Source organism: Epinephelus fuscoguttatus, linkage group LG6 (assembly GCF_011397635.1).
Source record: "Epinephelus fuscoguttatus linkage group LG6, E.fuscoguttatus.final_Chr_v1".
Classification (NCBI taxonomy): domain Eukaryota; kingdom Metazoa; phylum Chordata; class Actinopteri; order Perciformes; family Serranidae; genus Epinephelus; species Epinephelus fuscoguttatus.
Genome location: NC_064757.1, coordinates 18,666,463 through 18,690,434, shown reverse-complemented (window position 1 = coordinate 18,690,434; position 23,972 = coordinate 18,666,463). Strand labels below are relative to the sequence as shown.

General features: G+C 43.6%; 1 protein-coding gene across 1 annotated transcript in view; it reads right to left on the bottom strand.

Moving 5' to 3' along the window:
• adgrv1 (adhesion G protein-coupled receptor V1) overlaps positions 1–23,972 on the bottom strand; it is a 129,946-nt gene that overhangs the window by 68,356 nt on the left and 37,618 nt on the right. The window contains exons 25-77 of the mRNA XM_049579190.1: positions 23,685–23,878; positions 23,453–23,582; positions 23,061–23,141; positions 21,842–21,981; positions 21,308–21,673; positions 20,903–21,146; positions 20,576–20,791; positions 20,256–20,471; positions 19,915–20,159; positions 19,631–19,812; positions 19,006–19,504; positions 18,591–18,900; positions 18,254–18,463; positions 17,740–17,870; positions 17,455–17,554; positions 17,156–17,335; positions 16,881–17,044; positions 16,490–16,577; positions 15,009–15,087; positions 14,783–14,921; positions 14,340–14,481; positions 12,921–13,186; positions 12,582–12,757; positions 12,334–12,461; positions 12,011–12,192; positions 11,728–11,874; positions 11,528–11,608; positions 11,148–11,412; positions 10,323–10,445; positions 10,015–10,237; positions 9,677–9,881; positions 8,454–8,600; positions 8,044–8,299; positions 7,290–7,492; positions 6,604–6,780; positions 6,195–6,377; positions 5,881–6,060; positions 5,610–5,774; positions 5,312–5,432; positions 5,099–5,222; positions 4,844–4,982; positions 4,507–4,692; positions 4,146–4,381; positions 3,784–3,932; positions 3,419–3,617; positions 2,915–3,134; positions 2,585–2,824; positions 2,265–2,414; positions 1,911–2,131; positions 1,529–1,808; positions 1,266–1,409; positions 433–604; positions 160–301 (exon numbers count right to left, since the gene is read on the bottom strand). Coding sequence (XP_049435147.1) covers positions 160–301; positions 433–604; positions 1,266–1,409; positions 1,529–1,808; positions 1,911–2,131; positions 2,265–2,414; positions 2,585–2,824; positions 2,915–3,134; positions 3,419–3,617; positions 3,784–3,932; positions 4,146–4,381; positions 4,507–4,692; positions 4,844–4,982; positions 5,099–5,222; positions 5,312–5,432; positions 5,610–5,774; positions 5,881–6,060; positions 6,195–6,377; positions 6,604–6,780; positions 7,290–7,492; positions 8,044–8,299; positions 8,454–8,600; positions 9,677–9,881; positions 10,015–10,237; positions 10,323–10,445; positions 11,148–11,412; positions 11,528–11,608; positions 11,728–11,874; positions 12,011–12,192; positions 12,334–12,461; positions 12,582–12,757; positions 12,921–13,186; positions 14,340–14,481; positions 14,783–14,921; positions 15,009–15,087; positions 16,490–16,577; positions 16,881–17,044; positions 17,156–17,335; positions 17,455–17,554; positions 17,740–17,870; positions 18,254–18,463; positions 18,591–18,900; positions 19,006–19,504; positions 19,631–19,812; positions 19,915–20,159; positions 20,256–20,471; positions 20,576–20,791; positions 20,903–21,146; positions 21,308–21,673; positions 21,842–21,981; positions 23,061–23,141; positions 23,453–23,582; positions 23,685–23,878 — 9,886 coding nt within the window. The remainder of the gene's footprint in view (positions 1–159; positions 302–432; positions 605–1,265; positions 1,410–1,528; positions 1,809–1,910; positions 2,132–2,264; positions 2,415–2,584; positions 2,825–2,914; positions 3,135–3,418; positions 3,618–3,783; positions 3,933–4,145; positions 4,382–4,506; positions 4,693–4,843; positions 4,983–5,098; positions 5,223–5,311; positions 5,433–5,609; positions 5,775–5,880; positions 6,061–6,194; positions 6,378–6,603; positions 6,781–7,289; positions 7,493–8,043; positions 8,300–8,453; positions 8,601–9,676; positions 9,882–10,014; positions 10,238–10,322; positions 10,446–11,147; positions 11,413–11,527; positions 11,609–11,727; positions 11,875–12,010; positions 12,193–12,333; positions 12,462–12,581; positions 12,758–12,920; positions 13,187–14,339; positions 14,482–14,782; positions 14,922–15,008; positions 15,088–16,489; positions 16,578–16,880; positions 17,045–17,155; positions 17,336–17,454; positions 17,555–17,739; positions 17,871–18,253; positions 18,464–18,590; positions 18,901–19,005; positions 19,505–19,630; positions 19,813–19,914; positions 20,160–20,255; positions 20,472–20,575; positions 20,792–20,902; positions 21,147–21,307; positions 21,674–21,841; positions 21,982–23,060; positions 23,142–23,452; positions 23,583–23,684; positions 23,879–23,972) is intronic.

The window sequence follows — 23,972 nt, the reverse complement described above, 5'->3', positions numbered from 1 at the left end:
GATGTACAGACAATAAATAGGAAGCTAATAAGCACAGATGATCTGTATAAAAAATATCCTAAACCCTGTCATCCCCCTGTCTGAATAATTCCTGTAGCATGCAGAAGGTTTCCAAGTTAACATTCCTGTCACGACTTCAGACCACTGTGAATCCCTTACCTGAGCTTGACAGTATTGGCTGCAGAAGTGCTGGAGGTGGCAGCAGTAAGGTGTATAGCGTAGGAGGCAGGCTCAGATGCATCAGCAACAGCTGTCAGAGATATGGCTTTAGTCTTTTCTCCATGGGCCAGAGTCACTGATCCTGAATATGAGGAAAGTAGCACATTACCAACATTAAGGAGGCAGTCATTACTCCATTGTTTAAGATGATGTGCAAGTCTACACTGCTATGATTCATTTTTTCAGGGATCATTCCTCCTATGGGTGTTTTACCTGAGCTTGGAGTGATAGCTCCCAGTCTGAATCCAGGTGAAGCCTGTCCTGAAGGATACCCAGCTTTCCACTGCACCCTGACATCCCCAAAGAGTCCCATTCGCGTCACCTTAGCTTCACATGTCCCTCTTTCTATATTTGAAACCTGCAGAGCCAGGGAGGCAAAGCCGACCTGCATAACATATGTGAGAGAAATCAGTTATTAATGGTGTTATCTTGTGGCCTCCTTTACCATTAAACCCAGCAAATAAATTAGGTAAAAATGTTTGTTGTTCACTGTTGTCTCTTACAGCACCGAGCTACACATAATTAAATATAATTAAAGAGGTGAGGAGAGGTATACGAGGATGGGATTAAGGGACCTTTCAGCTGCCTTGAAAAGATAAAGTTGAGTGCTAACAGAGCAGTCAAAAACTCACCACTAACTCTGCTATAGAAGTTATAGGTAAGTTTAAATGACATTAAAGTGAGATGGAAGAGACTCCAGAGAAATATGGTGCTCTAGATCTCAAGTTTGTCATCTCTTGGCTAAGAAATAATTAAAGAAACAGAAATTATTAAACGGGATGTTCATTGATCCTCAGAAAGATCTCCAGCTGAGATATTCAGAGTGAAACAGTGATTATATCATCAGCAGAAACACACATCCTGCTGAAATATCTTATACCAAGATAGCAAGTTGCATCCTGAGTGCCCTGCAGAGGGAGCAATTTAAAAAAGAGTTTCTCCCTCAAAGATAAATCATTGAGGGAGCAATTTAAAAAAGAGTTTCTCCCTCAAAGATAAATCATACAGTATATCGACAAACCAAAAAACCAACAACCACAACTCACCTCTGAGCTGGCAGCTTCTTCGGGCACAGTCACTGTAGCAATGCTGGCCTCGTGTAGAAGACGAGGCGGAGAGCCAAGGATAGGACTGACTAGTCTCACATCAGTCAGCTCTGCTGTGAAGCTCTCACCCACTGACAAAAACACCTACAGAGAGAAAAGCAGGAAAACAAGTGTTCAACTGGAGCTTAAAAACAAAATAAGCTATGATATTTTTTTAAGCCTTTATTTGCTGAACACACATCTCTGCTCAAGATCATCCTTACCTGAGTGCTGATGGGCACAGTTATAGAGCTGAAGGTCTGTCCCTCTCTAAAGAACAGGCTTCCTTCAGCTTGTCCTCCCAGTATCTCCTCGATGTCCATCACTTCATCTATCCCTCCACTGATCCTGTAGCCCACACTAGCGTTGCCAAACAGTCCGGCAAGCCGTGTCACATTCATAACCAGGACTCTAATGACCTCTGACTCCGACCCCACCACCATTATGGACTGTTGCTCAGGGTTCAGGGAAAAGACACCGTGGGGCTCATCGTTAGCTCGCACCCTAAGGGTGAGAGAGGAAGATTCATTTCATTTCAAATGTACACATATTTCTACCTGGAAATCAGTATATGTTACTGAGTCTAACAGAACCATCATGACAAACCTGAAGCGCGCCCTGATGAGGTTTGGGTTGGCGTCCAGAGTAGCACCACCCTCCACAGCTGTCAGCTGGACAGTGTAGAGCTCCTCCAGCTCTGGCACTGTATCAGGCAACAGGCTGAGGATAATTTCCGCATCCCTTTGGCCTTCTGGAATCATTACTGAGCCAGCTAAGGCTAGGAAGTCACCTGCTGTATCCGAGTCACTCTGTATCTGCCAAAGCACCTGAGGTTTGCGGAAAAAAAAGTATGGTTGTGTTAACAGTTTAACAGCGGCTACATGAATTCAATTCAGACAGTTTAAACACTGATACTGGATAGGACTGATGAAAAATAAATGTATACGGATGTAATCTCACCGTGATGTTACCCATGACACCCTCTCTGCGTGTGATAAACAGGGAAATGTTGAATGGGCCCTCTGCTTCTGTGGATTCGTTGTAGACATGCTCACGAAGAGCATCCTCAGTAAACTGGACGATACCATTTGGGTCACCAAACTTCTCTATCTGGGAGACAAAAACACATTAGAGGCAAGTAGGGGTGAGTAGGGTGCTGAGGCTCACATCCCATTAGATTTCCTTCAGCAAAAAGTGCTTTGAAAATCAAATTGTGACAATCCTTTGTAAGCAATCTGATTCATAATGGTGAAATCAACTTTTATTATACAATGAAGTACCTTTAGTGTTATGGAACCAGCCTGAGAATCAACATCTAGCTCTCCAGTGAGAATGCGGAGCTCTATAACAAATTCCTCTTCCACCTCCACTTCCCCATGGGGGAGAATCCGCAGCTCTATGGTACGTGTACCTTCCTCTCCGTCTCTGAAGAAGAAGGACCCGTTCACAGGCTCTCTAATGTCTGTATTGAGTGGAGGAAGTACGTCTCCGCTGTTTGGGCCACGAATGAGCCAGGCAACCTGTCAAAAGGTAAAACCAGTTTGAATTCGTTGATGTCCATGAGGTATTACATCTGGGAGTAAACTGGTGGTAGATATTGTTCCTCATACCGTTGCATTGCCCACTAGGCCTCCTGCTCTCTCCAAAACAAGCATGAGTTTGAGAGTGGAGTTGGGATTGACCACAGTGATTAGGCTTTCATTTAGGAAACGGACCACCCCACTTGGAGAGTCACTTTTGGCAATGGTTACCCTGGCAACTCGATGAGAGCCTAGAACTGCTCCCCCTGTGGTTCCAACCAGCAGGATCTCAAATACCTCTGCGTGTTCACTGCAGGAGATAATTACAGTGTTAAACTGGAATTAAATAATATCTTTGCTCGTGAATGTTTCTGTTGCATGTTTCTTGAAGTCACAGCGATTGAAATGTGTGACCTGCTGAGTTCCAGTGATTTATCTACTACTTTGTTCTCCGCAGTTTCACTTGTGCTTACATGATTGTCCAAGTCACGACACATTGATGTGGGTGGCACAGAAAATCTGTGTGTCTTAAATACAAATATGACCACTTTAAGCTACATATTTCTTTTAATTATTTCTAATTTCTCCTCTCACCTGTCGAGGTCATCTATTATAGTCACATTGATGTAGCTGGTATTCTGGCCATGGAAAAACATCACTGAGCCATTATTCAGGATGTAGTCGAGGTCAGGGGTTGCACTCAGGCCATTAGAAGTGAACTGAGCTGAGACCAGTCCATATAAGCCCTGTCTTCTCTCCACTGGGATCAACAAAGTGCCCACATCCTCCTCAACTGTAAGACAGAAAGGCAGAAGAAACACAGGTTTTACTTGTGGTAAATATTTGCTGTGTATCAAATGGTGTGATAGCACAGCTGAGTTCTATTTGTGTGTTTGCCTTGCTTGAACATATCACATTTCACAAGTTAGATTTCAAACTGCCTTTGTTTTGAATGTTACCTGTAATGTTGGTGTAATCCTGCCTGAACTCCAGGATGCCCTCAGCATTGTCACTCTTTAAAATAACTACAGCAAGAGAAGAGATGTCGCCTATAGCTGGAGGCTGGTCCAGCTGGAGTCCCGACTCCCTCACTGTGTAGTCCACAGCACTAACCACCAGAGGGAGACACAGAATGAGAGGTCACTGACATGAAGTCTTTGACAGTCACATCAACACAGAAGTTTGTCAAAATGAAGGCTCTGCAATGCCTATATTATGAATGACCCTGAATTACCATTTGCAACAACCACTCATTGAAACTATAATTAACATTTTAACCAACAAAGATGTTTATCAAATCCAATTTATCAAGTTGTCATACCTGTCATTGACGAGCTCCACTTCAGTGATGTTGAGGAGGAACATCTCAGCCTCCTCTGGAAGACTGTCATCCTGGATATACAGTGTGATTTGTTGTGAGGTCTGGCCTGGGGTAAAGAGCAGTCTTCCTGAAGCTGGAGCGAAGTCCACTCCAGTGACCGCTGTGTTGCCTGAGGTCAAATAGGTCACCCACACGCTGCCCAGACGGCCAAAGGAGCGATTGACTGTCACATTCACCTGCAGTTAAAAGAGAAAATCAAATGGCTGTGGGTTAGATTTGTATACACAACCTTATTTATGAATGAGCCCACATAACATATATCAGATCTGTGTATGAATCAGTCTCATTTTGTTGACCTCACCATTCCCTCCTCCTCTGAAGCAGTAAGCTGGTGCTGGGTGAAGGAGAACAGGCCGTAGGGGTTGTCACTAGCTACCATAACAATCTTGGCATGCTTGGCTATGGGATTGATTTCCAGTCCAGAGGTGGCAGAGGTCAGAGTAAGCTGATATTCACGGCGCTCTTCAGGGAGTTCATCATCCAGGGCCTGTTGTCATGATACATGTGACAGGGACATTTTTATAGAAAGTACATAGAAAGACATTATTATGATGCATTTTGGTCTGCATATGTGTATCCTGTGGTGCCTTGATACACCACATTTTGCTGTAAAATCAACAATCGATATCATTCAATACCTTGAGAATAATTGTGGCAGCAGACTGTCTGTCTCTCATAGTCACAGTGCCAGAGATCGCTTCAAACTCAGACATGACAGCTGGAGTGATATTCCAGTACACCTGGACCTCCCCAAACACACCTGGCCCACGCACAAGGCTGGGGGGTACACACAAATATACACAAGGATTTTAACATTTACATTCTTAATCAATAAATGGAGGCTCTCTTGTTTATTTCCCCAGGTGCATAATACAGTTTGATGTTTATCTCACCTGACCACTGCACTGCCATTGTAATCTCCCTGAGGCTCTCCGATGAGGATGTTCCTGGAAGACTCTTCTATTCCAATAATCCCCAGGGCAGCTTTGTCTGCCCTTATAGTGATGGTGGCCATGCCTAGAGGAGTGCGTGAAGAGACAGTAAGTGAAGACGGTATATTTTTTCAATCAAGTGATGCGCTCAAGTTTTTTTTCATAAATACAGACCATTTAAGGGGTCGATGACAGCACCACTCTCGGCAGGAAACAGCCAGACAGTGAAATGCTCATCTCCTTCCAGTACAGTGTCAGCGAGGGCTCTAATCACAAACGTCTTCATAGAGTCAGTCTGTAAAGTATGAAAAGTATATCAGACCTCATGATGCAGCGTAATGTGTGTAGCACATAAAGATAAAAGATAGAATATTTCTAAAAATTCTTATTACAGGCTACTTAAATCATTCCATATAAATAATAATGTAACAATATATGGTGGGACAGTGACACAGCCCTGTTTATACTGTACCTCAGTGAAGACAAGAGTTCCATTAAAAGGTGAGAGGTCATCTGCAGCCTGGTCTTCCAGCTGCCACGCCAAAGTCACTGCCCCCTCGCCTCCTGAACTGCGTAGCACCGCTAGCGTTGCCACAGCAGCCGGATCATCTGCAAACTCTGGCTCACTAATAGTAACCTAAGAGAGATGATTATTTATGATAATGAAAAAGTAAAGTAAATGAAAATGAACCCTGTTGATGGAGACAGTGTCCTTAAATGTACAGTAAGTTATTTAGACTCACCTCCAGTTCCTGAAATCCAAACCGTCCGAGAGGTGAGTCATTAGGTGGAATGCTGACAGTTACAGATGTCACTTCTCCCAGTCGAGCACCACCAATCACACGCAGTAAATCCACTCTAAAGGTCTCCAAAGTCTCCACCCGTTCGTCATCCAAGATGGTGATGGCAATGGTGGCTTCGCTCTATAATAACAATGGATAAACACAAGCTGACACCCTGGAAGCTATATGCAACAATCTATGGACAGCTTCATGTCATGGCTTAATGTGAAATCAAAGGCAGGTTAATTTCAAATAAGGACGATTTATTTGTCTACCTGCCCATCTTGAAAGGTGATGTTCCCAGATGTGGGACTGAAATCGTTAAGATCAGCAGTGGTTGGCTGAGCCTCCCAGTACAGGACCAGTCTTCCAGTTGTACCAGCGAGTCGCACCACTGACAGACTGAGGTTGTTGTCTGGTGGTGGCAACTCATATGCCAGCACGCTTCCAGTGATATCCTGGACAAAATATTTGTTTCATTATATTGAATGTAATTAGTAGTTAAATTTCTATGTAGTCTTTTAGATTAGATGTGTCACTGCTGCATCAGCTGAGAAGTTATTCCTAATGAAGCTCTTTAAGTACCAAACCAGAGGTTTGCAAACTGTACAAAGACATAAATTCTTAAATCGGCATTAAAAATGTATGTCCAAGTCACAGTCACAGAGATGACCCTGCGCTCACCTCAGAAACATTGAACTGCAGAATCCCTCGAGGGTCATCATTCTCCTGGATGGTGACCTCTGCCACTTCCATACCAGGCCTCTTCACACTGGGCTGCCCTGCTCCCACTGATCCTCTAATTAGCTCCACACTGGTGATATTTATCAGGAAACTCTCTGCCAGCTCTGGGATGTCATCCTTCCAAAACAAACATGAAGACATACACTAAATAAAAGAAAAACAAACACGCTCTCTCTATCTTAACACATAATTTATATAGCAAGGGTGAGAAAGACTGATAAGATAGATAAGAAAAGGCATAATTTATTGAAGGTTCATAGTTAATTCTGGATAAATGTAACAGAAGGAGACAAGGAGATGAAATCTTAAATGTATCCCTCTAGCAACGGCCTACGCCTGGCATTTAAAGGCTGGTCTTTGCACAGTCACAGGGCTGGTTAGAGTACACATGTTTTATCCTGAAGGCAAAAGAACAGGAGTATACATAACAAGCCTGAATGGGCGTGAGTGTGGGAGGTGTTAGATAAAATTGTGGCTGAGACTGAGCAAGAAAATGTATTATCCCTTATCTCAGATGGGAGATGGATTACATTGTAAGATTGTATGCTCTCAGTCTTTTTCCTTATACTTGCCCTCTTGGTTTTACATGCTAAGTAGATAAAAGGACTCAATGCTCTTTTCATTACCGGTAGGATTGTGACAGTGACAAGGGCCACAGTAGCACCATTTATCATGATGATGGTGTTGTCTTTGGGAGTGTAGTCCTGTCCTGCAGTGGCCTGGTTAGATGGGGGCTGGTACAGGGCCGGGCTGGTCTGGTAATGGATTTCCACCTCACCTGAAGAGCCCTGCTCCCTCACTATTGAGAGAGTCACATTGACCGGGTACCCTGCAGAATGGGAGAAAAGAGAGATTACATAAATCAGTGTTAAAAGATTGAATTGAAATTATATTTACAAAGACCTGTCATGTCATGGATGATGGCAGTAACAAACTAAATCAAACAAAATCCCATAAAGTTAAGTTAAATAATATTTGAAGGACGGTATAAAGGTATGCAAGTCTCATGTTTGGACTTTTCTGACATTTTAGGCCAGCCTCCAACACACCGATTAAGACAAATCCGAAATACTTCACATCCTGGAAATCACTGCAGATCTCCTTTACAGTAAATCTCAAAGTGTGATTACTGTAAAAGCTACTTAAGAAACTCATCCAAAAATAAGAACGATTGGTATTCAGCGACCAGCTTAACTCACAGCAACTGTTTCTTGGCTGAAGAGAAACCACAATTGGTGGATATCTTTGAATAGGTTAGCAATAATGTAAACTCATTACACAAAATAAAACTCCGCTGCACTGTGATCCAGTAACAACACACATATACTGACAAATCATCACTCATGTATTCATGTCTTGTGACATAAATTCTACCCTTACTCTGTGGTTCCTGTGTTAGTGTAAACTGGGAGTCCAGATGCCATCCAATCACCCCGTAGGGAGAACCATTTGGTAGGATGCTGAGAAGAGCTTGCGCCCGCTGCTTGTCGATGACCGCAGCCTGTCGAAGGTCCTGCAGCCCCACAGTGGTGACATCTATGAGGGCGATGGTGACATTCTCCCTCAGCTCTGGGACACCATCTGCTATCACAGTCAGTGAGATGATGGCCACCGACTGGCCCTCGGAAAATGTAACCTAGGATATCAAAACATTTTTTATTACTTGATCCTACAAATTTGAGACATTACATTTTAATTTTCCCATTTTGGTGAGCATTTCATTTTCTAATATGCCGCCAATACATACAGTAATGTTTCTTAAGTATGACTGGAGGGCAAGGTTTACTCACCACTCCTGAAGTGGGGTAAATGTCTGCCAGACTGCCGTTGGCAGCCCAGTGGACAGTCAGTCGGCCAAAAGTCCCTCTTTTCCTCTCCACACTGAGGGAAATCTGATTATTTTGCTTCAACTCCTCCACTTCCACAGATAGGGAATTCTGCAGAGAAGAAATGACAATACATTTCTGTATTACAATAGCTTTTGGTAATACTCAAGAATACCTTGAGGTTTAATGAAATGACTGTAGCATGACGACTAATTAAAGGGAAAATGTGACACCTTTTATGTGGATGTCCAGTCAGTGTTGTTGGTAAATGTTGTCAATGAAGGCATATTGACTGAGAAAGCTGGGTTCAGCAGCCGCAAAAGCTGTTTACATTCCCACATCTAGCGTAGTCATCTTATGTGACAGTGACGTAGTTGGGGGCAGGAAGAACTACAGATTGGATATCTCCACCAGGTAGCCAGGGGCCGTGCTCTTAATGCCTCCAAGCCAGAACTTCCTTGCTCTCTTCAATTGTATTGCAAATGCAAAGCAAACATGTCATCAGTGTTATGGCTCAGTCGTATTTATTCAAGCCAGTAGATATGGCCTAAGAACTGTAGTGGAGAGACGCTGAAGCTATGGTGGAGAGCCTTCAGAACCTGGGCTGCTGAGAGCAAACATCGACTGGTGGTGCCTCTGCTAAAAGAGCTGTTTTCATTGCATACTGTTGCCAACGCTGCAAGAGCTGTACGACAGTTGTATGATGTTACCATGCATCAAAGTTCCTCCTCACTTGGACAGAGGTGGGCTGGAAACCTTCTTCAGGTTTCCAAAGATAAACTGGAAAAGACAATCTGGACCAGCAGGGCCGAGACAGCAGATAACCATTGAGTGTTTCTGTCACCTTACGCAGTTGTAATTTTAGTTGGGCTCTTATTGTAAAAGGTAAAAAAACACAAAGTGAAAGTGAAGCGGTAATGTGCTGCTGTTTTTTCATTTTACCTGTAGAAGTACAGGCAGAACTTATAAACCTCTTGGTACATGTCGGCACTGCTGGCATGGCCCAGCAAGAAGGGGAACTCAGCTTCCTCTGTCAGTATAGCATGCACTGAGAACTTTATTGCTTAGATTGACTGCATTTGCCATTAACAATGATTGGACACTCACATAAAAGATGGTGAATTTTCCCTTTAGCACGACAGACAAAATGCACAAGCTGTTTAATATCAAAATTTGTATGTGCTTACCTGAGCAAAGCCGATGACCCCATGGGCATCATCGTTGGTTGGGACAATGACAGTCACCTGACCACCAAATCCAATCTCAGCCCCGCCCTTTGGATTCTTCAGGCTGACCTGGAAGTGCTCCTGCTCCTCAGGGATGTTGTCATCTACAATGTTCACTGCTATCTCTAACTCGCTGTCACCTGGTGCAAAGTGCAACTCCCCAAAACTGAATGTGAGAAAATAAAGAAAGACATATCAGGCATTACTTAACTTTCTTTATGTCTTATTTCTCCTTAGGCAGGATTTGCTTTTCTGGGCAAAACAAGCCTGTTAGTGACTTTTAAAAGCAATTTGGGTACCTGGGTATGAAGTCAGACTGGTTTGAGACATAAATGAATTCGTGAACAGTGGAGCTATTCTCTTCAGAGGAAGCCAAGAGGGTCTTGGTGGTGTTGAGCGACGGGACCATGAGAGAAAGGAAGCTAATGGCTGGAGGGGCCCTCAGGACCATGGCAAACAGGTCGACATCAGACCTCCAGGAGTACAGTGATGAGCCATTTCTTCCAGCTAGCAGGACATAAGCTATGAGGAAGGAAAAGGTCTGGTCAATGTTCCAACATAACTGGATACAGATTGAAACAAAGCAGCTTATGACTTTTGACCTTACTGATCCCAGAAGGAGCTGTAAAGGGGTGAATAGAGGTGAGGCCTGGGTGAGGAATGGACTGATAAAGCTGTGGTGAAGGCTGTCCCGAGCTCCACTGTAACACCTCACAGGATGGAGAGAGACCTGGAGAAAGAAAAAGGAATGCACAGAAACAAATGCTGATTAACGTGCTCTCGTGCTAGAATAGCATGTTTATGTAAAGTAAGGACTGGTTTGAATGACACACCCAAGACTGACAAATTACAACCTCCGAATCCCTCTGTGGCTCTGCTCTGCTCCACACTGAGGCCTTTCCCGTAAACCCACAACAGGTCTGAACCAAGGAAACTCACCACTTTTGCAGACTCAGAGGGATTATGTCTCATCAAAATATACAGAGCGTAGTATAAATAAATGATCTGGCCTGCACTGTGAATTTTGTCATCTTAGTTGAGACAACAGAACAAGGCTGTTTTGTCTGCAACAGACACGTAGTTTCTGTGCGCCTTCTAAAGTATCACTGATTTGTTTGTACTGTGCTAACCAACATTTAACCGCTGCAAAATCCACTAGAAAGTACACTGAGAGAACAACCACAGAAAACAGCATCTCATTATTGCAAAAACACAACCCATAAGCACACCATAGACTAAGAGCACTTGACTCCTATTCTGGGCCATTTTTAAATATGTAATCTCTGCACCACAAACCTTTGAAGTTAACAAGCTCGTATATTTTCAACTTACCAGTTTAATTATGTTCAAATACATAGAGTGACAGTAGTTATTTAAACGTGCAAGAAAAACCCACAGCATTCAATCATGATATCAAAGCAAAACAGCTCACCTTCAATGACAACCAACAGGAGAGTGTCGTCTGCTCCGGTGTTGATTGCCTCCACCTGAATGGCTCTGCCAGTGAGTTGGAGTGACTGTGGATTCTGAAATCTTCCATTGTTCCACTGCAGCAAAGAGCAGCTGACAGTCTGTCTGTCTACGCACACTAACAGGTAGGGAATGCCTGCTCGAGTGAATGGAGTTACACTGAGGATGTCCTGTTCGAGGTCAAGAGTCTGGAGGAGGGTGAAGGAGCCTCCAGTCCAAACAAAAATCTGTGGCATGAAACAAAACCTGATTTTAGTCATGTTAGGCTTGAAATTCCTCATGATCTTGAAATAATTAAAAACAATTAGATATTGGTCTAAACAGTGGGACAGTCAGCCTCACCTGGCTTGATGCAATCAGATAATCTCTGCCTTCGGTGGAGAAGTGTTTCACATCCAGAGCTTCAATGCCTAAGGTTTGTTCCTAGAGAAATCAGATTGTCTCAAATCATATGACAATAATACAAGACAGTGTTACTGTGTTATGGTAACATACAAAAACGTGATAGCAATGTTGTACAAGGACTGAGTTTATGTACATACCAACGTGATGCTGAGGTCCTTCTGCAATTTGAAGATGCTGAGGTTGGCAGCAGGGGAGAAGGGAGGACCACTATGTGCAATGCCTATGTAGGTAGAGCCATTTACTGCAAAGCCCACACAGCTGCTGGGGTCCTGAACCCTAACAGACTGTAATGACCAAAAGACAGAGAGATTTTTATGCTGACAACATAATTAGCTTGTTGCTTGGGCTCATTGCTACTGGATGTTTTAGTATGTAAGAGCATCATGTGCTAGTTGAAGGACAGTGCTATTGTAAGCCTACCTCTACTGGTACAAAAACACCCTGCCACCGATAAAGAGTGGCCAAGGTGTGGGATGATCCAACAACGGGCTTCCTATCCAGCCTCATAGCCAGGAAGGAATGGCCTTCAGGAAGGGAGCACCAAGAAGAGGTGGGGTTGTCCTCAAAGCTCTGGTACACACCCATCACTGGGAGGTGACCCTCTAGAAAATAAGGAGAAAAATGAATCATAATTGCTTACTGGAAGGGACAAAGGGTTAAAGGAACAGCAGAAGAAAAGAGGAGCATTTATGAGTGTTCAAGAAGTTGAGGTGACTTTGAATTAAGACATTTGTTGGTCTCACCAGAGGCAATAGCTGTGTCAGACTGTGTCTCCCATTCCACACTGACAGCTGACTCCAGACCATTACTGCGAGACACGGTGAGGAAGAGTACTCTGCCGCCTTCATCAGCAACCACCTCTGTGTTAGTTCTGTACAAACACACATAGAATAAGACACATTTTTACAGCCACACGTACATATGACATTAAATACTGCCAGTGTTTAGGCTATTCTAGATTTGAGATCCTTTGGTACAACTGTATTGAGACCTGTTCATAGTAGGTCCGATGCGGAACAAGCCAGAAGGAGCCAAGTTCTCCAAGACGGTGATGAGAGTTTGGAGTTGGTCACCCAGCCGTGCACCTCCTGTTGGGCTGGACAAGGTTATTGTGAAGGTTTCATTTACTTCAGGCTCAGCATCCAGTACTGCCCAGATCTCCAGCATCTGAAACAACACATAAAGATTAGATAAAGACTACTACTATGTATTATACAGTAAAATTTTAAAGCTTTAAGAGCAATGGAAAAGAAAAATTGCTCTTTAACACTATACATGTTTTGTCATGTTTTTATTGTCGTATAACCAGTAAAAATCTACTTTCCCTCACCTTAAATCTGACTCCATCCTCTAGCACCACAAACCCTTGTGCTGGCATCAAATCATCCTCTGCTAGACTCCCGTTGGTGTCAGTTATTGTAAACTGAACAGTTACGGTGCCAAATGTGCCTTCCTCAGGGTTACGAACCACGTACAGGGTGGCTACGCTCTCACTCAGCCCAGACACAGAGGTGGGCTCCATCAATAAGAAGTGCTCACTGGTGTTAAAGGAAATAACACCATGGCCATCGTCACTCGCCAGGATATTCACGGTTGCTACAAGAAAAAATACAGATGAAGTTTAGCAAAATAATATCATAGTTACATGCAGTATAGGCAGAGGAGAACAAATCAGCAGTCAATTCTTACAAATTTAAGAGTAATTTCATCATATTAATACTGTTGTGTTTCACAAATCTCATTCAGGGTGCCCTATTTAAACTGCTCTGGCCTGCCTACTGTTGCTGCTTCCTCTGCAAGCTGCTTTGCAACCCGCCCCCACCCCAGCTCCTCCTTTTCATGTTGTGTCTGACTTTTCGATGTCATTTCTGTTTGTCACTGATGCTGCTCTGTTCTGTTCCCAGAGGTCTTTGCTACTGCTCTCCCTGCCTTAGGCTTTCAATGTAGGCACATGGAAGGGCCGAGAGGTGTGCTCTCTCTGCCTTATGGCTTTCCATAGGCGCATGGAAGGGCAGAGAGGTGTACTCTCTCTGCCTAAAGCTTTCCATGTAGGTGTGTGAAAGAGGCTTTCTGTGTAGGCTTAGGAAAGGCAGAGAAGCCCCAGAACAGAGCCATACTGCCAAATATAAAACTGCACATGGAAATTAAGTTTTCTTTGACTAAAGTGTTCCTGACTGAACTTTGTTTCAGTTTCTGTAACTGTTATGACCCAAAATAAATTGATAGGTTTATTGTAAGTAAGCAACAGTACACAACATGCTGTCCTTTTGTTTTCATATACCTTGTTGTCACCTCGTTGTGTACTGTTACCGTCATACTTAAGCACCAACTGTTAAAAAAATTGGCTATGTTTAAGACGTCATTCAGTTTTTTAAGTGTGTTTGCAGTCTGTTAATTAATGGTTAGGAATGCCATGAGAGAGATACACTGTGGCTATTGGTTACCTACAGTTTGATTTAACTTGCCTATTTATATAGAACAGAGATATACAATAACTGTTCCCATACAAATCCTATAATATCTGCTGCCAGCCAATCAGAAACAAATATTTTCTATGGCCATGGTATGAGACGTCCTTTATCTCACATGTTGTTAATTTATCTAACTGCCCTTAAGAAATCTTTACTAAGTCTTGACCATGAATTGTATATTATGTACTTCATATTTTAACTGTGCACTGGAAGCTTATGTTTCACTTCCTTGGACATTTCAGAAATTCTATTGTTTTCTATTCTGCCCTGCTATCTACCTGTGGTATTGGCTCCCAGCTCCAGTGCAGAAGAAGGCTCGGACAGGATGAGCTGGAACCTCTCAGCTCCCTCTGGAATGGCGTCATCGATGATCTGCACTTCTACAAACTTGTGCCTTTCGCCATCAACAAAATGAAGCATCTGTGTGAACAGAAGGGTTTTCAGTTTAAACACTTCATGCTACCACAGGTCTATGAAGTCTCTCAGTCACCCAAGTAATGGTATATTTAGAGGGGCTAAGTCAACGGCAACTGGACTTGCCTCAGATTCTTGAAAACCTTTTTTTCTCTCGACCAAAAGGCTTCTTCAGTTCATCTTCTTCAGATGTGAAGAGCCCAGTTGCTCTTGACTTAGCCCCTCTAGATATTCATGCTACTACAAGTACATGATGTGCTGTGTAAGTATGTATGTGTGGGTGTGTGACTTTGTGTGTATGGCTGACCGTTTCACTGGTGTTGTAGTCCAGTCCCTGTTGAGCTTCCAGGTTCTGAGCATAGAAGAGGAGAGAGACATTCCCATACGTCCCCTTGTTCCTGTAGGCCACTAGAGTCAGAACTCCTGTTGTTTCATTCACTTCAAACCTGGTAACAAGAACACATTTGGATGATTAAAAAACAGTATGTACAAATCAACATAAAGAATGTGTTATTGGTGGATGCATTTCTTACATGGTGTTTGTCCATTCAATGACTCCTCTTATTCCATCATTAGCAGCGATGCTAACCTCTGCCATCAAACCCTGGATGTCTGGGGAAATTACATCATACAAAAAGGAAACATATAACTTTTAGACTGTCAACTGTTTATAATGAATGTAGTAATACATTAAGTAATGTCAGTGCTGACTTCAGAGATTTCACTACAGTGCAAGCACCAACAGCAAGATGTGCAAGAGGAAACTGTAGAGGATCTAATGTCCGTCATGGCACATTTGAACAAAGGATTACAGCTAAGAAGCGTCTCCTGTAAGTGGCTTGAAGGCTGAGCAGCCAAGTCTTTTGGGCGGACTGATTTATGACCCCCCGAATAGTCTTCTCCCATTCACTCTATGGCCAAGACACTGGGAGGCCAGCTACGGGTTTAGTTTGGCTTTCTGTCTCCTCACCACACAGTGCTACTTGGCTCCCACCAAATCCCCAGGCTTCCTCAATCATGGAAAGCATCAATCTCACCATCCAAGCCACATAATGACTGCTGCCAAAAGAGCGTCCGTGTGTTTACTGTGTGTCTCCACGCAGAAGGCCCATAGTATTCTGGGAGCCTGCTGCTGTGCCCGTAGTATTCTGTCTACTCATCACTTTCTAAAGTTACTCATTCATAAATTGGACTGTGGTTTGGATTATGCAAAAGCAGTTGCAGTAACTACCAAGCTATTTTATGGTGCATTTTGACAGTCAACTACAATGTTGTAGTTTCATGTACCATATGGGAATACTGTACATCAAACTACATGACATTTGAGGCAAAGCTTATGAACATATGAGTGTGTATTTTACCTGGCAATGTGCAATACACAACTTCTACTCATCAAACAGAGGAAATGGTGAGAAATTATAAACAGAAAAGAAGGAAAGTGATTTCATAAAAATGCAGAAACTATTTAAAAATGCAAAATATATCAGAAAAAAGCAGGGCTGCAACGAAAGATTGTTTTTCATTGGTGAGTTTTTCCTTCAATTAATTGATTAGTTGTTTGATCTATAAATGTCAGAAAATGGTGAATAATATTAATTCATGTTTCCCAAAGCCCAAGATGACGTCTTCACATGTCTTGTTTAGCTCACAGTCCAAAGATATTCAGTTAACTGTCACTGAGGAGTGAAGACGCCAGAAAATATTTACATTTAAGAAGCTGGAATTAGACATTTTGACTTTTTTTCTTAAAAAAATTACTCAAACCGATTAATGGATGATCAAATTAGTTGGTAGTTAATTTAATACTTGTCAACTAATTGATTAATTATTGCAGCTCTTGAAAAAAATGGAGAGAAACAGAGAAACAATTACAGAAATCAAACAATTTCAATAATTAATTTAAATTTAAATAAGTAATTTATGTAATTCGGCACTATGATGGCACATCTGTCTACAATGGCCTAAGGTGATTAAATAAATTTAGTAACAACTTTAGTGCAGATTAGCTCCATACCGAGTTGGGGAACAGTGGCAAGAGTTGTGATGAGTACTGCTGATGTTATGTTGACGAGGAAGAACTCCTGCAACTCAGGAATGTCATCCTGTTAAAACAAACAGGAATAAAAAGCTTTTAAATTCCACATTCAAACAAATCTGCTTCAAGGATTTAGAGCTTATCTCACAAAGAAAATAAGAGCTTATACTGGCTGAGAACTAATATCCATTTCGTCATCTTCTTCAAAAAAAGTTAACATTGTAATCCCACAAATGATGCAGTAATCAGAAAACAAAAAAGATGAATGGAAGGACAAATCATGGCACAATGTTGTGGAAAAAACAGTCTGGTCTGAGGTATTGAGTTTGATGAAAGACAAATGAAAATGGAAAATAGCCAAGACCTTTACCTCCAGTATGGTGACAGGGATGGCAACAGAGGTCTGCCCATCTTGAAGGATTACAGAACCAGTACCAGAGATGAAGTCTTGCCCAGGTTCAGCGAGAGCACCCTCCAGCTGGGTCATGTCTTGTAGAGAACCTCTTATAACCTCATACGTGATATTTACTGCTCCTGTACACAAACATTAGGTATGATTTCAGTCACCAGGTAATAACTGAAATGAATTAATTAAAAGGGAATCCATTCATTCAAATGTGTACACATTTTTGTGTTCACACTCACCTGAGGCTCCAAATTCTCTATTGACGTAGATGTTTATAGTTCGGTCTCGTTCCTCTGTGGTCACCCTGAGAGATGAAGGGGCGATGGTCAGCAGCCCATAGGGCTGGTCGCTGGTGTCCACAGTAAGCACCGCCTCACTGCCCTGAACATCCAGGGCAGCATGGCCTGTCACCGCAACACCTGTGTGGAAGTCAGGGGAACATTAATCTGTGTAAGAATCCTGACAAGGCTTATTTTGAGATATTTCTATTTTCATGCGCAATTATCAACAACAAAGATACTAAGAGCAGATGCATTACCGAACGTTTGTACGTTGGACAAGGAAACTTTGTATTCGTCTTTGTCCTCTGGTGTGGCATCCTCAAGGAGCTGCAGGGCTATGGTGCCATTTAGTTCTCTCTGAAGGAGAAACATCCCAAATACATAATTACTCCTGGAGACAATTCAATTTCATCTTTTTTAGTTGACTTTATAAGCTCTGTGGTTGATACCTTCAATCACCTACACCGGAGAACCACCATACTGTGCAATAAATGTGTTTAATCTAACAATAATCTCATCAATGATTTCCATTTAATATTTACCTCAGTGAAGAAAAGTGTCCCTGAGGTTTGGCTGAAGGTTCGGTGTACAAGGGGCCCCTGAACAGTCCAGTCCACAGTGACATTACCCAAACCTGGAGCTGTTCTCAACACTAATAAGGACAGCCTCTCACCTGTAAAATGAAATACAAGTTCAAACACAGGTTTGTAAAGATGGATACATTTATGGACGTCCAATGTGAAATCCTCTATTTATACTGTAGGTGCCAGTAGAGGCAACTCAAGGTCTCTAACTGTATGGATTATGCTCAGGGACACTTCAACCGCTCATGCATACATAATTTCAACACAATGACAGACAACCACAGAGCCCACCTGTTGCTACATGCCGCCATTACTCTGAGTGCATTCCCTTACGTTTGCACTCATACATAATGAGGACACATCTCTAGTGACAGTGGAGAGGTTTTGGAATTTAAAAAATTGGGAGTGATATTTTTCCTGGACAGACTGAAAATCCAAACACACTTGAAAATTATCCAAGACAACTACCCACCTTCTCTGGCGATGACAGAACGTGAGGCTGGATGAAATCCTATTATCCCAGCCACATTATCGTTAGCCAGTATCACTATGGTTACGGTGTCAGAGCTGGGCAGGATCCGACTTCCTCCCTCCGTATTAACAAGACCAATCATGAGGCTCTCGTTGTCCTCTGGCTCAATATCATCTCTGATTACTATCTCTATTGTCTTCTTCAGATCACCTGTAGGCGGAGAGGATAAAGTACACACATGCTGTTTAATTGGACATTTGATGCAGCTTTTTACATAATTCTTGACAGAGAATTATAAGACTACATGCTATTGCTAATCAGTGTGTGATTCACATACCGTCAAAAACCAGAGTCCCTCCACTCCCAGTGAAGTCGGCATCTGGTGTGGCCATTCCTCCAACAAACCTCCACTCTACGGTGACAGTGCCAAGATTCCCTCCTCTCCTCTCTATAACAAGAGGCACCACAACTGAGGGCTCTTCTCGAACCTCTAAATAGAGCCCATCATTGGTGGTGTTGGGACTAAGGCTGTATATCAAAAATACACCGAATGCATCTCCATTGATCCCTATAGTGACCACGGCTTTGTCTGGCTGGCCGATCAAGGGCTGGTTCTTCTGTTCCACAGACAGATTTACCAGCTCTACCTTTAAACAACACATGGTAAAACATTTTATTTGATATACAGTTAAAAGAAAATACCAGTTAAACAAATAAAGCCATAAATAACACAAGGCAATAGAGGTTTTTACCTTTAAGATCTGTATGAAGAAGCTCTCATCCATTTCAGGAAATTTATCAGTCAAGATTGGGACTGTGACGTTAGCGACCCCAGACCCATCTTCCATGAAGGCACTTTGAGCTGTCACAGGGCTGTAATCGCTCCCCGCCACAGCCTGGGCACTGAACAGGACAGCAGCTGCTGTGATGTTTTTGACATAAGTCATAACCTGAGATTTAGCCGTCAGCTGGTCAACCCCTGAAGTCACCCACGTGCAGGATGCTGGGCTCACCCCTGACGACACAGAGAAAGCCTGGCAGGCACGCTCTCTCAGACAGGCAGCGGCACATGCAGCCAGGGGGTCACCCTGACCAGTGATGTTAACTGTCCTAATGGGGGCGGTAGATGGAGCACCTGGTTTTGGAGGGTTATAGTACATTAGCAGGTCCTGGCCGTCAGCCTGAGCCAAGCCGACAATGTCGATCTCAGAGGTGCTGTACACGATCTCCAAGCGACCAAAGTGGCCACCTCTGGAATTAAAGCAATAGGGATGACACGGACAAGACAGCAGATTGGAAAAGGGGGTTTAACATAGGAGTACATAAAAAGCTTAAAATAAAACCATTATTCTGGAAGAAAACAATAATTAACAGTACCTCCTTCGGACACTTATATTGGCATGATAAACTCCCTCCAGTGGCTCCTGAAGGCGGTAAACAGACTGTTCAAAGTACACTATCCCATATGGGTTGTCATTTTCAGGCACTATTATGTCAACAGACGTATCTGCACCAAGGCTTCCTCCATTACTGGCACCAGTAAGCTCCACTTTAATTTTCTAGAAAAGACAGAAGGTGTGTAATAGGTATTGTAACCAAAATAACTATTTGAAAGGTTGTATCATTTCACATAATTCAAATTTTCCCTGCCAGCTTCTCACCTCTGTGATTTCAGGGACATCGTCAGCTAAAATCTCCACTCGGAGCGTCTTCATGGTCTCTCCAGGAGCGAATTTCACCTCTCCTGATGTGGGTCGGATGTCCCCCACTGCTAGTTTACCATTGACAGTGGCCTGCCACTGGACGACCACTGTGCCAATAGCGCCGGCGTTACGCACTATAGGCAACGTGACCTCAATGGAGTTAGACCCTGGTTCCTCTATGGTAACTGGAGCAGCTTGGAAGACTAGATAGAAGTAAAATTGAGAACTTGCTCAACATCGAGAAACTGTCCAAAATAAGATGAAAAGACTGAAACATAACCTGAATAATGTCTACTCACCAAAGGCACCAAAAGGGTCGTCAGAAGGCAGTATGGTGATGATGGCACGTGTAAGCTCCCCCAGGAGAGCTCCTCCGGTAGTCTGGTTGATCAGCTCGACGAGAAAGGTCTCCTCCAGCTCAGGTACCACATCATTTATGACATAGATGGGTACAGATTTACTGGACTCCCCTTCTAGGAGGACCACATCAGTGGAGGCTACGCTGTAGTCTTCACCTGTAGGATTGCACACATGCACAAACACATGGACATGTCCTGCCTGCTCACACACAAATCATACAGAGAAAGACTGAAATCCATGCTCCACGCCCAACACTTACTGACTCTGGCGGTCAAAGGCACTGCTCGGAACTTGACAGATACGTCAGCAAAAATCCCCCCAACACGTGTAACATTTATTATGGGTCCAACGTAGTGCTCAGCTACACTGACAGCAGAAGCCGACAGCTGGAGGACTCCAAAAGCATCGTCACTGGCCTCCACAATCACCTGGGCTACAATGTCAGTCCTGGGGCCCAGAGAAGGGGAATTGGAAACTGGAGGGAACAGTGACAGGAAAGTTTAGTGTAGCCTGGTTGAAGTATCATTACATCCTAAATAAATGTGTCAGGTAAAATCTTCCCATGGTGGGGGTGTCAGTATCTTACTGAGCCTCTCCTGCTCTCCCTTGATGAGCTGAACACTGATCAACTTCACAAACACTGACTCGTCCCTTTCTGGATCTTCATCATCCAGCACTCGGAGGGTGATGTTTGCTTCACTCTGCTTGGCCAAGAACACAACAGAATCCAAGAGGGGAACAAAATCCCGCCCTTCAGTGGCTCGGCCCACCCCAGGGGTCCTGTAAGGTTCTGGATCTGTCTCCTTTAGTGTCTCATAAGTGATTTGCACCTAGACAAGTTAAAAAATGGAAAACACCATAAACATAAGCCACATGTGAGCATCTATCATTTTGGGTTATTCATTTATTAAAAGTCAAACAAACACAATCACGAGAGGCTTTAATTTCTATACATCCAATACATTTCTAAAACTTATACAGTGGGACACACCTGACCCATCAGGCCTCTCTGTCGCACAATGGTGAGGGAGACAGTTGAGTCAGCTTCAGGAAGTCGGACAGACCTTGTTGCATTAGCGAATACAAAAACACCGTAAGGATCGTCGCTGGCGAGAACAGTCAGAGTAGCAGATGTCTGGACACCCAGACGACCATGGGAGACATTAACCAAAGACACATTGAAACTCTTGTCCAACTCAGGGATGTCATCTGGGGCCACATTGATGATGATGTTCTCTGATCTCTGACCCACACCAAAGGAGATGTTTCCAGACCTGCTGATTAACTCCCCCTCAGAACTGGGATCAACTTCCCAATACACAGTTACATTGGAGAGATCACCAAAGGACCGATCCACCTAGATTGATAAACAGAACTACAGGTAAGAGGAAAAATATATATTCTTGATTTTGTAGCGAACTGTCCCTTAAACATCATGACTTGCTAATGCAAACACAAGGGAGCATCTATCTCAACTGAGCCTCACTGGGAACTTCCTTATTTTCAAACTGTGTATTTCACTGACCTGCAGGACCACAGTGCTGCGTCCATCCTCAGGCTCTGTCCCATTAACAGACAGAGATTCAGGACTGAACTGAAACACTCCATGGGCATCATCAGAGGCGGCAATGGTTACTGTGATACGGGCTGCAGCTCCCAAGCTGGCTACACACAAAACACCAGACCTTGTGTTACTTTTTGGTGATACATTTTGTTTCAGTTTGAAGTAAATAAAAAGGACCCAACAGTCAGAGAGGAGGGAATGGAAATGTGACAATGATCTTTTAACCAATCAAGAGGGACTGTAATAGAAATAGCCCAATAACAACCCACATCTTCATTCATTCATCTTCTAACCGCTTCATCCTCTTGAGGGTCGCGGGGGGGCTGGAGCCTATCCCAGCTGACATCGGGCGAGAGGCAGGGTACACCCTGGACAGGTCGCCAGACTATCACAGGGCTGACACATAGAGACATACAACCATTCACTCTCACATTCACACCTATGGACAATTTAGAGTTACCAATTAACCTAGTCCCCAATCTGCATGTCTTTGGACTGTGGGAGGAAGCCGGAGTGCCCGGAGAGAACCCACGCTGACACGGGGAGAACATGCAAACCCCGCACAGAAGGGCTCCCACGCCCGGGATCGAACCGGCAACCCTCTTGCTGTGAGGCGAGAGTGCTAACCACCACACCACCGTGCCGCCCAATACACATCTTTATACCACTAAATAGAGTGGAATAACTGTCCAGAGCATCAGATTAAAATCGAAGCTTCATACAGTGTTTGGGGCTTATTTTAGAGCAGGTGACAGCAGCCCACATTTAGTGTGAAACACTGGGTTCTCTGACACTTTTTGTCTACCACTTACCCCTACTGCCTATGAAAGGCTATTTGCTTTTCCCACATCCCTCTGCTTGGGCACCTCTCACAGGGGTCACAGTACAAAGTAAATGCCACACACAATTGAACACACATGCATACGCCTGCACACACCTTCAGATATGTGTGTGTGTATGTGCACCAAGACCGAGCTTAAAGACGCCAACTCATGAAGTGTTAGGGATGAATTTTTCTCTGCGTACTATGTTGGATAGTGAAGTTATTAAATATCAGATCAAAATATTGCTTGTCAGCCGCAGCAACATATCACTTGATCCCTAATAGAACTGGGCTTTGAGATACGTGGTCTTAGGGAGTGAAGAAGCTGTCTGGGAAATAAAGGAGGGGGATACTTACCGTGGTGGTGATAGGATGGAAGGAGGAAGTCAGAGTCACTCTCCCCACTACCACTTCCTTCACTACGCAGAAACTGATCCACTGATGGATCACACACGAGGATCATACAAGTGTCACACCAGGTTAGAGTCACACCAGAGGAGTAGACAAGGAAGGGCAAATGGGAATGTGGGGAGGCAGGTTGTCGCGTAGGTAGGTGGGTATGAGGAAGCACACAGGAGCACAGCACACAAAGCACACAAAAACAGTAGGGCAGAATACAGGATCAGTTCAGCTCTAATAATGTCTAATAAAAATGTACAAAACAGTGAAAAGTAGCTCTAAAGCTCACAGTATACCAGAATGTACACAAACTAATAAAAACAGTAAGATTTTGGGCTCAAATCTCTCACCTCCTCCATCAGCATTGTAGAGCTCCACTCTAAAAATCTTGTCCAGCTCAGGGACAGGATTGTCTACGATGGTCACAGTGATGAACTTTAACCTCTCCCCAGGAAGAAAGTCCAGCATGCCCTCTGAGTCCTGCAGTGGAAGACAGAGGAAGAGGCAACCAGAGAATTAGTTTATCAGTACATCATCGGCATATATGAATCAGTGAGATTAAAGATTTCAGTGGGAGCAAACCTCGTAGTCTTCAGGGCTGGATGCTGTGAATGGGGTCGTCCTATATCCTACCATGACCCTTCCCAAAAGCCCTTGAGCCCTGGCCACCAGCAGACGCACTTGTCCATCTTCCTCATTAACAGTTATGTGGGCAGGTTCTAACGCTGGAGAGATTAATCCCTCTGCTGGAGGGCTGGGCTGAAACTGCAGCAGGCCTGGATTAGAGAAGGGCATGTGTGTTATAGTGATGGTTAAAAGAAATAGGGGTGAATGTAATAAGAAGGAGGGGATAGGTGTGATGAAGTAGCA